The sequence below is a fragment of the Cryphonectria parasitica genome, assembly GCF_011745365.1.
Source record: "Cryphonectria parasitica EP155 unplaced genomic scaffold M406scaffold_3, whole genome shotgun sequence".
NCBI lineage: Eukaryota > Fungi > Ascomycota > Sordariomycetes > Diaporthales > Cryphonectriaceae > Cryphonectria > Cryphonectria parasitica.
In genome coordinates, this window is record NW_024468911.1 from 3494157 (window position 1) to 3507511 (window position 13355).

At 52.6% G+C, this 13355-nt stretch overlaps 4 protein-coding genes across 4 annotated transcripts; 2 read left to right on the forward strand and 2 right to left on the reverse strand.

Annotated features, from left to right (window-relative positions):
- Positions 1 to 498: 498 nt before the first annotated feature.
- M406DRAFT_90197 (uncharacterized protein) lies at positions 499 to 4797 on the reverse strand (the record flags this gene model as incomplete). Its single annotated transcript, XM_040926170.1, has 6 exons — positions 499 to 1397; positions 1530 to 2057; positions 2150 to 2349; positions 2412 to 2733; positions 2803 to 3476; positions 3573 to 4797. 6 exons carry the CDS (start codon positions 4795 to 4797, stop codon positions 777 to 779), a joined length of 3570 nt encoding a protein of 1189 aa, XP_040778621.1. The 3' UTR covers positions 499 to 776.
- A 2505-nt stretch (positions 4798 to 7302) lies between these two features.
- Positions 7303 to 8839, forward strand: M406DRAFT_254051 (FAD/NAD(P)-binding domain-containing protein; the record flags this gene model as incomplete). Its single annotated transcript, XM_040916936.1, has 3 exons — positions 7303 to 7345; positions 7423 to 7623; positions 7704 to 8839. 3 exons carry the CDS (start codon positions 7303 to 7305, stop codon positions 8837 to 8839), a joined length of 1380 nt encoding a protein of 459 aa, XP_040778622.1.
- A 670-nt stretch (positions 8840 to 9509) lies between these two features.
- On the reverse strand, positions 9510 to 10826 carry M406DRAFT_338387 (DUF383-domain-containing protein; the record flags this gene model as incomplete). Its single annotated transcript, XM_040921343.1, has 4 exons — positions 9510 to 10313; positions 10429 to 10542; positions 10598 to 10747; positions 10806 to 10826. 4 exons carry the CDS (start codon positions 10824 to 10826, stop codon positions 9510 to 9512), a joined length of 1089 nt encoding a protein of 362 aa, XP_040778623.1.
- A 448-nt stretch (positions 10827 to 11274) lies between these two features.
- Positions 11275 to 12947, forward strand: M406DRAFT_288798 (Bystin-domain-containing protein; the record flags this gene model as incomplete). The annotated part of the gene is made up of 3 exons (XM_040918817.1): positions 11275 to 11909; positions 11994 to 12708; positions 12801 to 12947. 3 exons carry the CDS (start codon positions 11275 to 11277, stop codon positions 12945 to 12947), a joined length of 1497 nt encoding a protein of 498 aa, XP_040778624.1.
- Positions 12948 to 13355: the final 408 nt, after the last annotated feature.

Below are 13355 nucleotides of genomic sequence, written 5' to 3' on the forward strand. Positions count from 1 at the left end.
TTGTTGGGACGGAGAAAACACGATTCGATACCCGCGAACTCGATGTGGGAGAGATAGGAACGGTGGTCGGATTGAGTCTGCGGACCAGATCTCATGTACCACAACGGATTTGCATACTTTTTCATGGCGTTATGGACAGGAAGGCAATGGCTCATTATGCGTCTAGGAGGCGGCGGAGTACGAAATGGCGGGTTGTTTCCCGCCTTCTAAATCACTTACTTTGATGGATACTTTGGCACCTCTTTCATACTTTTCATCGTTTTTGATGTTGAGATTGAAAAAGTAGTTCTACGTTATATGACGGACGCTTGTTTGGATTGATTTGCACGTGGTAGTAAAATAAGGGGCCATCACTAGTTGGTTGGCCCAATTTTATAATAATCATAGTCCATCCGCCGCCAACCTCCCTCTACTTTATTTGATTCATTTCGTCACGGCTGGCCAAGTTCTGCTTGGCAGCAAGGGGCGTCCATTGTCACTTTATTAACGGATAGGAGTGAGGCAAAGAAATGAGATGAAATATAGAGTATTTATCAATGTTTCCAGACTACTGTCTGCGCTAACTCCATGATGCTATGCAATTTTATCCTCTTCTTCCCCCATGCGAGGTCTCCGTACCTGTCGGAAAACCAAACAAACTCCAGACCGACCCTCTTCATTACTTCTGAAGGGGTATATAAATGCCAATGCCGATTTTGGTACTTTGACCAAGTCTTTTTTTCTTCCTTTTCTTCTTCTTCTATATAGGGGGACAATGCTGATAAGTAGCATGATACTCAGAGCTGGATAAGGTCCTCTTCTGAGAAATCCGGCGGTGCTTGCCCATACAGCACGCGAACTTTCGAGTCCAATGCCGTGCCCTCGTTGCTGATGCGGATGTGATTGCTATAGTCGTTTGTGCGACGGACCTCGTCGTCCGACACGCCAATGTCGTCGCGTGGAATCCAGACCACGGGCCTCCGAGCCCGCAGGGCCGAGTGCGTAAACGCCTTGCGGATCTTCTCGTCGCGGTCTGCAGGATTCAGATCCTCAATCTCGTCGGCGTAATCACCGAACAAGGCATCTCCTATCGCACGCTGGTTCTCCAGGTCACGCACAAATTTCTTGTGGCGCTTCTGTGCCATCTGCTTGACTTTGCGCTCGGCAGAGCCGTAGGTACTATCCAGCACGGCGTTGCCGGTGCCCGCAACCCAAGTCCTGGAATGCTTGATTATGCTCATCCCGCCCGAGGATGATTTCTTGTGATGCTTCTTCGCCGAGCTCTGCTTCTCTTGTTTGTCGAGATCATCCAGCTCGTATTGGCCGTCGTCATTACTCGTAGCGCTGTGTGGCCTGCTCGCGTTTGCCTCAATCTTCTCTCCGGCGGACGACTCCTCGTCATCGTCACGGAGCTTGTTCTCCAGCTTGATCTTCTTGCGCATCAGCTCGCCTTGTCTACTGTCGAATTCTCGTCTGATGTCGCCGTGATAGAGGCCTTGGGCTTCCAACTCTTCCTTTTCGGTTTGGAGCCGCTCCTCTTCGCGTTCCACCTCCTTGATCTGACGTTCAACCTCGAAGGCCACGTCCCGAAGAACAGCCTCGTCCTCGAAGGTGATTGGTAGATAGCTCAGAAGCGGGCCGAACTCCCTGTTCAACATGATCTGATATAAGGCTGTGAGAATTATCGCCACAATCATGATGATCCCTTGTTTGTAGCAGAGGTACGTCCCATCGTCCGCCTGGACCAGAAAGAAAAGTCCGATCAGACACAGCTCCATGACGTAAAGTCCTGTGAACATCTGGTTCAGGGCTCTGGGGTACAGCTTGCCCCCAGTGTCTGTCTTAAACCGTGTCACATAGAGCATGTTGTATCGGTGCGCACACCACAGGAGGCTGAAGTTGATGACGGCGAAAATGCTCATGATCGGGGCGATGACGGAGAACACAAGAGCTATGCAGGCGAAATTGGTGTAGACCGGAAAGAATGAACCCCATTTCACCTTAGGAAGTGAGGTCTGGCGAATGAATTTCGCTCTTGCAGTGCTGTCGAGGATCCTTGACAGCACATACCACATGGCCTGCGTCCAATTAGCAAGCCGTCCCGCCGTTTGCCTCAGATGAGCGCGGGGATATGGGGAGCTCAGGTCGTTCAGGAAGAGCTGGAACATACCAAAGACGAGACCTGCAGCAGTGTTCCGGAGCTCACGGATGCACCCTGCAGCAGCAAGTAGGAGAAGAAGTAGTTCGAAGCATCGGGGAGGTTTTCAGCCAAGAGAGTCGGAAGGCCCTCGATGTCTTGTGCAATGTTCGCGATGGTCTGAAGCGCGCCAGAGGTGATGGAGACGACCAAGAAAACTTCAACAAATAGGACTACCGGGGAGGATTAGTCATGAAATCATAGCGAAGACTGCGAAGGCACGCCCATCACTTACAGAAGAAATAGTAGATCTGGACCCATTCCGATCTGGAAGCTCCTGTTTTCACACCCTGGAACTCCGCGATCATGCTCAAAACGATCGGGACCAACGCCAGGATGAGAGCGAGGAATGCTTGAGGCAACACAGCTGCGGCTAACTTGACGAATTTGTAGACGGAAGCATTCTCTTTCAGAAATCCGAGCCATGAGTATTTCTGTATCAGGGAGTCGATTTCAGAGAGAGACGCCGAGAACGCCACAGGAAAACCCCAGAGAATGACCATTCCGAAGACAAAGCCACAGGCCAGAATGACTCGGCTCCATTGCATCCACCAGCTCTGTGAAATTGATCAGTATTAATCAACAGCCCAAAGAGAAGATTATGGGTGTACGGAGAAATTACGAACCATTGCCATATTGTCCCATATGACGTCCTCTGGGCTGATTTCCACCACCCGAGGAGCCATGTGTTTGGGTACATGATGTATGAGACTCTGACAAGCCATGTGCGCTGCCGACTGATTGTTGAACTGAATAAACGCAGACGTCATCTTGGGAAAACGCTCCGGGTTCTTCTGATCCTCCTCGATCTCAACATTCAGTCGAGCAAGCTCCTGCCGGCACCAATAAATCGTGTCAACCTTCTTGTGGATGAATGGCAGGCCGGGAAGCCAGGAAGGGGTAAAGTCGAAGAAAGGCAGGCGGTGATGCGGTCGGTCCTTGGCTTTGATCCATTTTTCCCATTCAGGAGTAGGCTGCTCCTGGTACACCTCGGTTTGCCCAGGATTGACATACTGAGGATACTCCACAGGCACCTCGTCGTCACCCATGAATGGTATATAGTGCTTGATTTTTGTCCATAAAGACTTCTCCAGGTCGAATGGATCCTTCTCATACCTGGCTCCTTGAGGAACAGGCGAGGTGTACCCTCCCGACGGAGGCTTCCAAAACTGATACCATCTTGTGGACTCCTTGACGTACATGTCGTCGATGTTCTCGATATTGCGCGTTGTGTTGATGTGGTGGTTGGTAGTCAGCTCCTGCTGATCCGAACTCTTTGACGTGTTGTATTCTGATGGCCCTCGAGTGTATTCCGAGGCAAAGGACACTTTCGGCCTGTCCCCATTGGCACCTGAGGTGGTCTCATGGAGAGTCCCAATCCGGCGCTCGGAGGCACTCATCGAGGGACGTCCAGTGGTCGCAACAAAACCGCCACTTCTCTCCAGCTGACTGTCGATACCCTGGCTCACGGTGGACAAGCCGCCCCTGACCCCCAGCCCAGCCCGCTCGACCACATTGGCGCCGGTCTTGAAAACCTTGCCAACAGCGTTGAGGGGATTCAACTGGCCGCCATGGGTTTGCTCTTCAGGGTGAGCAATGGCATTCTCAGCCGCCTGAGCCTCTGCAACATCCTCGCCGTTCTCACCCATGGTAAGTCCATCCTCGACCTGAGCCCTGCGCCGGGCTTCCTGGTCTTCGTCTTTCTGCCTCTGGACTCTCTCCTTCTTGGTCGGTTTCTTGGTGCGCTGCTGCTTGCGTGCCTCCTTCTCGTCCTTTTCACGCTGCTCCAGCTGCCGCTTCTTGCAATCCCGAATCAAATCGCTCTCGGCAGATTCAAGTTGTTTGTGAATCTTATTCCTCTTCTTGATCTTGTCCAGCAGCGGGGTAAAGTCCTGCGTGAGCCAGATGTTCTTAATACCTCCGGGAAACACGTCGAACAGTCCCCGCAGAGCCTCTTCACTAAGCCATTTTTTCGGGATGGAGGAGACCAGGACGGTATTGGCTGAGGCTCGGAGCCGGTGCTCGGCACTGGTGAGCCAGTCCTGGCGCACCCGCACGAATACTCTCATCTCCGCAAAGACGACGTAGCAGACCCATATGATGACGGCGAGGGCGAGTATGAGGTGTGCCCAGTAGCGCTCGTAGTTTTCGGTCTTGACATTGCCCCATGCAAGTACGCTCAGCCCGACCACAGAATCGTCGCTTGTTGTGGTGTTGGTCCAGAGATTTGAGCCTCTGCCGTCGACGAAATTGACCGGGAGGAGGATGGGCAGGATGATGCATGTCAGAGGCACGAAGATGACGAGAAGCGTCTTCAGATATCGCAGGAAGAAATACGCGTCTAGGCCGCATTTTTTGATGATCTCTCGGTCGGGTACCTTCATCAGGCCGGTGATGAGTGCCCATGGCGATGAAGGCGGGGGATCGGTCCTCTCTCGTTCTGGGACCAGAAAGGTTTTTGGTTTATAGATCCTAGCAAGCTTGTTCCTGAGGAGGATGAACAGGCCTAGCTGGACGCCGGCAACCGCAACGGAGACGGCGAGGGACGCGAGAAAGGACTCCAAGCCATAGCCGGAGTAGGCCTGGGCAGAGCCAGCTCCGGTGTCGGTGCTGTTAGACATCTTGGACGAGACGGGAGAGGGCGTGAACCCTTCCTGTTTCCGGGTTTGTACGCAGCCGGGTTATGTGGTATTCTAGGTCGAGTAGGCGCGTAAAAAGTCTCGGGAAGACGAGTGATAGGTCGTTAGGGAGGCTGCTAGCTGCAGTGAGGAGCAGTCGAGGTTGCGTCTCGACCAGATTCGGTGGTGGGTTGAGGTCGTCTGGTAAGGGGGTAGTCGATTGGATCGGATTAGGCGAGGAGGAACATCGTCACCGATGCCGAGTTGATGAAGATCGGCCCCTTCAATTGTTCTCGACACTGTGATCCGACAAAGAAATGATGCTAACTACCGTGGAGACGTCGAGCGGCCCAATCCGTGAGATTCGATTGCAGTCTGTCTTTGGGGTTTCAACTTGACAGGAATAGATGTTACAAGAACAATGGGGGCCTTTGTTTACTGGCCACAGGGGGGCGGATGGGTTTCGAGAGGCCTTCGTTTATGGACAGGAAAGGATGTTTCTAGGTTTTCTGGACATTGTCTGGGGACGACATGGGGGTGAGGTCAAGCAAGAAGAAATGGACGGGCAAATTGGGGCCTGGCACGGTCCTGCACGATATCTTGGACCCTGCACGTACTATCGTGTGGCTGTATTTCTAGCTAGAGGTAATTGTGCAGCACAAGCGCAGGTGAAACAGGGAAACCACGAAATCTTGGCTCGCGCCTGCCCAATTTTGACGATTGGCTCGCAGCTCACCGCAATCTATGTGACGTCGGCGGCTGCAGGGCCGTCAGGGGGGGTTTTGTGGTGGGTGGCCCCCGCACCAGGCCTCCCATTCCAGGGCCTTTGGCGCCTGTCCCTGGTTCTCTCGCGATGATTGGCTTTGACGTCAAGCCGAAGGGAGGCCCTGGAATTCTGGCCTCGTGGGTTCCGAGGCTGAAACTAAGATCTCTGAACCACTGCTTTGCCTCTTGTCACATCCAACCTGTGGCATGCGAGTTCACAGTATTGTGCACATGTATGCATGTAATACATGAAGTGCTGTACTACCTGTGATCAACCCTATCGAGGCCACGCCCACTCGCAGTCTTTCATCAGCCCAACAAGGAATTGGCAAATCTCAGCCTTGAAGACGAAAACATGACTTAGTAAAAAGATGTGTCAATATGCTTCAATTCTCTTCATGTGAGACAAAGGGAAGAGAGAATGGGATGAACCGAGGACAAAAGAAAAGACGCGATGAGGCGTGTGCCGCTGTCAAAGCTTTTCATCCTCATCCCTTACTCTGCTACTTGTCTCTCTCTCTCTCTCTCTCTCTCTCTCTCTCTTCCTTGTCCCCATAAGCAGAAAGAAAGAAATAAAGTAAACGTAAATTAAGATTAAATAAAACAAAATAAAAAGGAAGATGCTGGCCGTTGTTCCCTTGGTCCGCTGCGGGATCTTAGGTCGCTTAGGTCCCTGCCTAGCCACCCCTGAAGCAGGCAAGGGAAGCGAGGGCCTACCCTCAACGGCTCCCGTCCAAGAACCTGACTGTATGATGGACCTTTCAGGCCATGTTGCACCAGATCTGGCTGCACACCAACTTGGTCAGCCCTCATCTAAGCTACTTACAATGTTCTTATGTTCTTCTTTCTCAACGGCCAATGCGAGATCGTGTCTCCATCAGGTCTACCAATACGGTATAAGAGCACACAAAGAAAATGCACGTGGCCTTTTCTTCGGGTGTTTCTTTGTATTCCTGATTCTCGATTGTCGAAACTCGACACGCTCGAACAAGTTGAACAGCCTCGCTTATGACCAACATGCTTAATCTGTGCAACGACTTACAACAACATTGGCACATCAACACACACAAATCATGATCTGCCGATCTTTCATTTGAGGCCCTAGGCTTGGCCTTGGGGAGGTCGGCAACCATGAGGCTATACGCTTGGCCCGAACGTGCTTGAGCCAACCTATCTTGCCGGCCATGTCTTGGGGGGGCGGTGCTGCTGCTATTCCCGTCGAGAAGATGCACATGTAAAGTGTCAAGAGTTGATCTCGCAGGCGTCTAGGGAATATCTTGATGCCGTGCCTTGCACGCCTATGTGTCATCTGCTTTCCCTCCCCGCACTCGCCCCGGCAAAATCGGTGCTCTTATTATCGGGGTCGAATTTTAGGGGCCGAATTTCTTCCCAGCAAGAGAGCGTCGACGACGGCAGTCTGCTTACTCCCAACGTTTATCCTGCGATGACCTGCCTATTCGCAACAAACTTTGTACTGTGCAATAATGCCATGAGATGACTGGGCAAGTAAGTATGAGGTGGGTCACTTTCTCTTTTGCTCTCCACAAGTCATTTTGATGCCGCTCCCTGCCCATTTTGTCTGGCTTGTCGACTCTTGTTGCAGTGGGCTATCTCAATCAACTTTGCGTTTTTTTCTTCTTCCCCTTTCCTTATGTACAAGATCAGTTTCTCGACAGACCTATATTGATTCCCCTTTCATTCCCTGCTTCTACATGAGTGCCGTACACAGAACACTCACAAGAGATGGGTGACCAGTTCAACCTCCACATCGCTGTCATTGGCGCGGGTGAGATTCTGTCCCATAGTGTACGGAGACATGCACATACATAGTAGCATGGCTGACTGTCGATGGTGCGAGCGTAGGGATGGGCGGCCTGGGGTGTGCCCTCGCACTGGCTAAGAAGGGGTTCAAGAGAGTCACCGTCTATGAACACGCGCCCGGCCTTGGCTTTGTGGGCGCGGGGATCCAGATGGCCCCAAACATGGCGCGGATTCTTGACCGATTAGGGTGTTGGCAGGAGATCTACGCTGTGGCAACCAATGTAAAGGAGACAAGTATAAGACGTGAGTAAGGCGACTGATCCTCGTCGTGTACATGCCATGAGGAGGCTGGAGCTCACATGACAATCATCTCGTGGCTGCAGAGGGCAGCACCAACGAGGAGCTGGCGCACGTCGACATGCCAGATATAGAGAGCAAGTACGGCTATCCGCACTGCACAGGCCACCGGGCAGACCTGGCCGGCGGCATGTACGACGGCTGCAAGAGGGAGCCCGCCATAAGCTTCAAGCTCGGGAACCCTGTGGTCAGCATCGAGTCCTTCACGCCGAGACCCAAGTTCACAGTGAAGCCACACGACGGTGAGGCCTACCAGGTCGAGGTAGACGTCCTCCTCGCGGCCGACGGCATCAAATCTCTCACCCGCAGCGCCCTTCTCGCCCACATCGGCGAGGAGTTTGGCGAGGCCGACACAGGGCAGGCCTCGTACCGGATCATGCTGAAGCGTCAAGACATGGCGCACGATCCCGAGATGACGGCCCTGCTGGACAGTGACTGCGTGGTGCGCTGGATCGGCGAGCGGCGCCACATCATCGCGTACCCCGTCGCCAACAAGACCATCTACAACATCTCGTCCGCCCAGCCAGACGTCAACTTCGCCAAGGGCGTGAGCGCGACATACACCACCAAGGGGTCCAAGACCGAGATGCTGCGCGTCTATGGCGAGTTCTGCCCGCTCGTGCACCGCATGTTGGATCTCGTCCCGGACGGGGAGGTCGTCGAGTGGAAGCTCCGACAGCACAACCCCCTCTCCACGTGGAGCGTCGGGTCCGTGGCGCTCCTAGGCGACGCATGCCATCCCACGCTGCCCCACCTGTCGCAGGGCGCCGCCATGGCCATCGAGGACGGCGCCGTGATTGCCGAGGTGTTAAGCCGGGTGCCGGACACCAAGCCGCAGACCGTAAGTCGTGCGCTCAAGGCCTACGAGGCCATGCGCAAGGACAGGACCACCACGCTGGTCGATATGGCCGCCTACTCGGGCCGACAGCTGCACCTGGGCGAGGGCAAGGCGCGGGAGGAGAGGGACCGCCAGTTCAGGGAGCACAGGGAGAGCAAGGGTGCCATCCCGGACAAGTGGGCGAGCCCGGATGTGCAGAAGATGATTTATGAGCATGACTGTGTGAAAGATGCAGCGGAGAGGTTTGACCAAATCTTTGAAAGGCTGGTTGCGGATAGCAGGGACACGACGAATGGGTCGTCGCAAGGCGTGGATGGAGATTAGTCGACGTTGCGGTCCCATTAAGGCGTTTGCTGGCTCATGTGGGAAGGTATTGACTGACGTATTGACTGAGGTCCAGAATGGAATAATTTGGGAGAGTAGCTGCTTGAGTTGCCATACGAGCAGTAAGAACTTACGAACTACTATGCCTTCAGCTTCTGCATCGATGGCCAAAAACTTCACCATTTTACGAAACATTGACACAGAGAATGAGTGGTTGAGGACATGTTCAAGGTGTTTTCCTTTATAAAGTACTTCGTACACGCACCGTCTTCTCAGAGAAAGATCGGAGGCCAGCCCTCCACGTCCCATTGTATCTGTAACCCGCTGTTGAATCATACACGACCTGGGACGGAATAGAGCTGACCGCATCGAACTCCATCATCAATGACTCTCTACCAAACCACAGACAAGTAAGGCTTTTGTGCTCCCCAGTCTGACGCAAGCTGCCTAGGCTGACGATGCATTCGACCAGTCGGACCCACCAGCCGCGATTCGTGAGTGATCAACAGCCGTTCATCCATCCTCCGAGTCCTTCAGTGCAACCGAAGCCGCTAAGGGGAAGCATCACAGTCGCCACGGCTAGTGTAGGCGTCACGGACAAAGTGACAAATCAGGACTGTCTACTTGGCCCCATCTTTCGTGTTTCAATGGCTGTGAGGTTTTGACAGTATCAAACCTCAACCACCTTGTTGTCATCATCGTCTTCGTCCTCGTCATCATCCAGTTCCACCACACGTGGCCCATTTTCGCCCTCAACCTCGTCATCCAGCATCAGCACCTGCACCAGCCGCTCACAGGCCACGCGGACGCCCTCGTCTTTCACACGTAAATGTGTCTCTCGAACCACAGGATAGACCTTGATCTCTCGCATATGGTCACGGCCTTTCCTAGTTGTTGTGAAAATCATCAACGTCTCCACATGGGTTTGTATGATGGTTGGGTCGGTCTCCCGTTCCTTGTCTGGGGGCAGAAGCTGTAGCTCTGGAAGCATCTCCAGCATCTCCTCGGGGTCGTAGTCTTCGCTCCCCATGATCGGCAACAGTATGTATGGGAGGATGTGTATCTCGTCTTCAGAGAAGAAAGAAGGGTGTGACGCAACATCAAAGGCGACGTTCTTGATGGCGCTCGCTACTCCTTTCCGTCGGATCTCGGATTTGTGCTCTGTGAAGACCTTCAGCTTGGTCAACGGGATCACATCGTCGTATCCTTGTCTCGTGACAAAGTACTGTCTGACCTCGGCGTGCTTGGCCAGGTCTGCAAAAAGGTACGCCAGATAGTCGTAGTCGGCGTCCTTGTTGTAGGATTTATCCGCGCCCTTGACAAAGAGATCCACGAGCTGGTTCATCACGAGCTCATCCGACCCGAGCGACTCTGGTGCCTTCTGTTTCCGATCCAGGATATTCTTGAGCCCGTCCCATTTTGCCAGATTCGCTAACAGCATGGCAAATAAATTCGCATTTGGTTCAGACGGGTTCTGCGAAACAAAGTAATAAAAAAAGGTCTTGCGTTAGTCGAGTCCGCTTGATCTTCGAACACCCTCACACTCCGCAGTCTTAGGATATTGGTATCTGTTATGGAAGAGATCGTACCACTATACGGGTAAAAATGACGGCGAGGAATCTGTCATCTGATGCCAAATATTCAAGAATCTGGGTATCTGCAGCCAGATTCACAAGTATAGTCAAGGCATGTTGGGCGATTTGCTGGTGTTCCCGTCAGCATCTGGACTTCTAAAGGTTGTTGGGCCACAACACGTACTGGCCTGTCCTGCACCAAGACCTTAAGATTGCGAATTGGTAATAATTCATTGATCTTGAAGATTGACGGTTGTGATGCTGAATACGGGACTAAATTCTCGATGGCAACCGCTCGGATTCGAGGATCCGGGCTGGCGATGAAGCCCACAAGCTGTGTTTCTTCGTCAGGCACTCTCTTACAAACTCAAAGCTTATGAAAATACACAAACCTCTTCAAGTTCTGAAGGCATTATGAAAACTATGAGAAATGTATGGGGATAGAGGGTGGGAGAAGTATAAAAAAAAAATAGATAGATCGGGACTGAGGTATGTATAATATGTTCTCAATGAAAAAGATCGCCAACTATTATTGTATGTATAACTTTTTGATGGCCCTCTCTACAGTAGGTTCAGCATGTGATTGGTGGGGCCCTTTTTTTGGGCAGCGCCTGCAGTGAACTGAAATCAAAATTTCAGCGGTTGGGCGGGGCTTATCGATAAGGCAGGCCCAAATTATTTCCAGCGACAAGAACTAGTCAGTCAACAGAAAAGTCGTGAAACTTTGGGGCAAACTCAAGCAGCTTTTCCTGGTATCCTTATTAACGACTTGTCTGCAACTCTCTCTCTCCAGCTTCTTGAGAACCGTATAAAACACACCTCATCTCAATCATTGCAGCGAGTGCAGGCACACAAAATACCATGCCAAAAGCCTCTGCTTCCACGTCACGGGACGGCCGCCGCCACAACCCTCTCGAGGCCGACATTCTCGGTGGCAGCGGGATCCTGCGATCAGGCAAGCCGGGGAAGAAATCCAAGTCGAAATCCGAGAAGGAAGAAGAGCACTACGTCAACTCGAAACAGTCTGCAGCCATCCTGCAGCTCGGCCGAGAGCTCGCAGACGAGGACGAGGAGGGCAAGGCCGTCGCAGAACCACAGAAGAGCGCGTTCGACATCGACTCGAGGTTTGCGCCAGGCGAGCAAGAGCAGACCGGCCGTGCGGACGACGATGACGAAGACGGGGAGGCATGGGGCGACGACGAGGAGGACATCGAACTTGATGAGGCCGACATAGCACCCGAGGATTTGGCGACATTCAACAAGTTTTGGTCTGCCGACGAGGAGGAGGACCCGTTATTGAAGCATGGCTTCTGGGACAGAAGACCTGATGACAGTGAAGGGCAACAACAACAACAAGGTGGAACCAACTTGGCCGACCTGATTATGGAGAGAATCCAACAGTTTGAGTCAAGTGGAGGGCAACGGCAAGAAATGGGCGGAATGGATGAGTTCCCCGAGGAGGATCTGCCTCCAAAGGTCATCGAGGTCTATGCGAAGTGAGTCGCACCCATACATCATTATTCTTCTTCCTTTTTTTTTTTTCGCCTCTCGTATGGGAGACAAACTGACATTCTGGATAGGTGCGGAATGATCCTGAGCAGATGGAAGAGCGGACCCCTGCCGAAGCCCATCAAGATCCTGCCGACAGTACCTGACTGGGAGAGAATCATCGAAGTCGCACAGCCCGACAACTGGACGCCCAATGCCATTTTCGCCGTCACCAGAATCTTCACATCCTCAAAACCTGCGGTAGTCCAGCGATGGCTCGAGATGGTTGTGTTGCCTCGGGTCCGGGATGACATCTACGAGAACAAGAAGCTCAACGTGCACCTCTACAACTCTCTCAAGAAGAGCTTGTACAAGCCTTCTGCCTTCTTCAAGGGCGTCTTGTTCGCACTTATCGAGTCTGGCACGTGCACGCTGCGTGAGGCCCACATCGTCTCCTCCGTCATGGCGCGGGTCTCGATACCTGTCCTGCACTCTGCAGCCGGGCTGAAGGGTCTCTGCGACCTGGCTGCCCAGCAGGCCTCCAATGGCGAATCCGCAGCTAGCACAAACGTGTTTATCAAGACGCTGCTCGACAAGGGCTTGGCACTGCCCTACCAGGTTATTGATGCTTTGGTGTTCTTCTTCCTGCGCTTCCGGTCCGTCGATCCCGCCGCTGTCAAGGAAGCGGAGGCCATGGACCGGCCGTCGTGGGACAAGATCGGACGACAATTGCCAGTGCTATGGCACCAGTGCCTGCTGAGCTTCGCGCAGAGATATCGAAACGACATCAACGAGGACCAGCGAGAGGTAGGTCGTCTGTTTTCTTCTTCTTTCTTCCTTCTTACGAATGAAAGAACCTGTGTTGACTATTAGTTGCGTGCTAACTTTTTTTTTCCCAGGCCTTGCTAGACTTGTTGCTCACACACGGCCATTCGGCCATTGGACCCGAGATAAGGCGGGAATTGATTGCAGGTCGTGGTAGAGGTGTGCCTGTTGAGCCACAGGGGCAAGCTTTCGACGGTGATGATACGATGCAGGTAGATTGAGCTCGGCCAAAGTAAGGCAATGGTTCGTCCTGCAAAGAGATACCCGCATCGAGTCGTGAGAACAATCCATCATCGCCAAGTCGGAATGGGAGTAAGGAGAAAAGGCGTTTGTTTTTCTCTTCTTTTTTCTCTCTCTAGAGCGGCATGAAGCGGCGTCAAAAAGAATAGTTGACTGTGCTATGATCTCAGAATTACATCTTGTCTTCGGCATCTCGTTGTACCGTGTAATAGAATAGTAGAAGCTGAGTGCAGATCGTTTCATACACCATTGCAATGTTCGCGCGGGTCAATTTCGAAATGCAATAGGAAAAAAAAAAATATCAGCTGGGAGAGAAGTAACATCGGTATCTGCTGTCCCCGTAGGCCTCCCAAGTGTATTTACTTCTCGCTCTGGAATGACCACTCTCC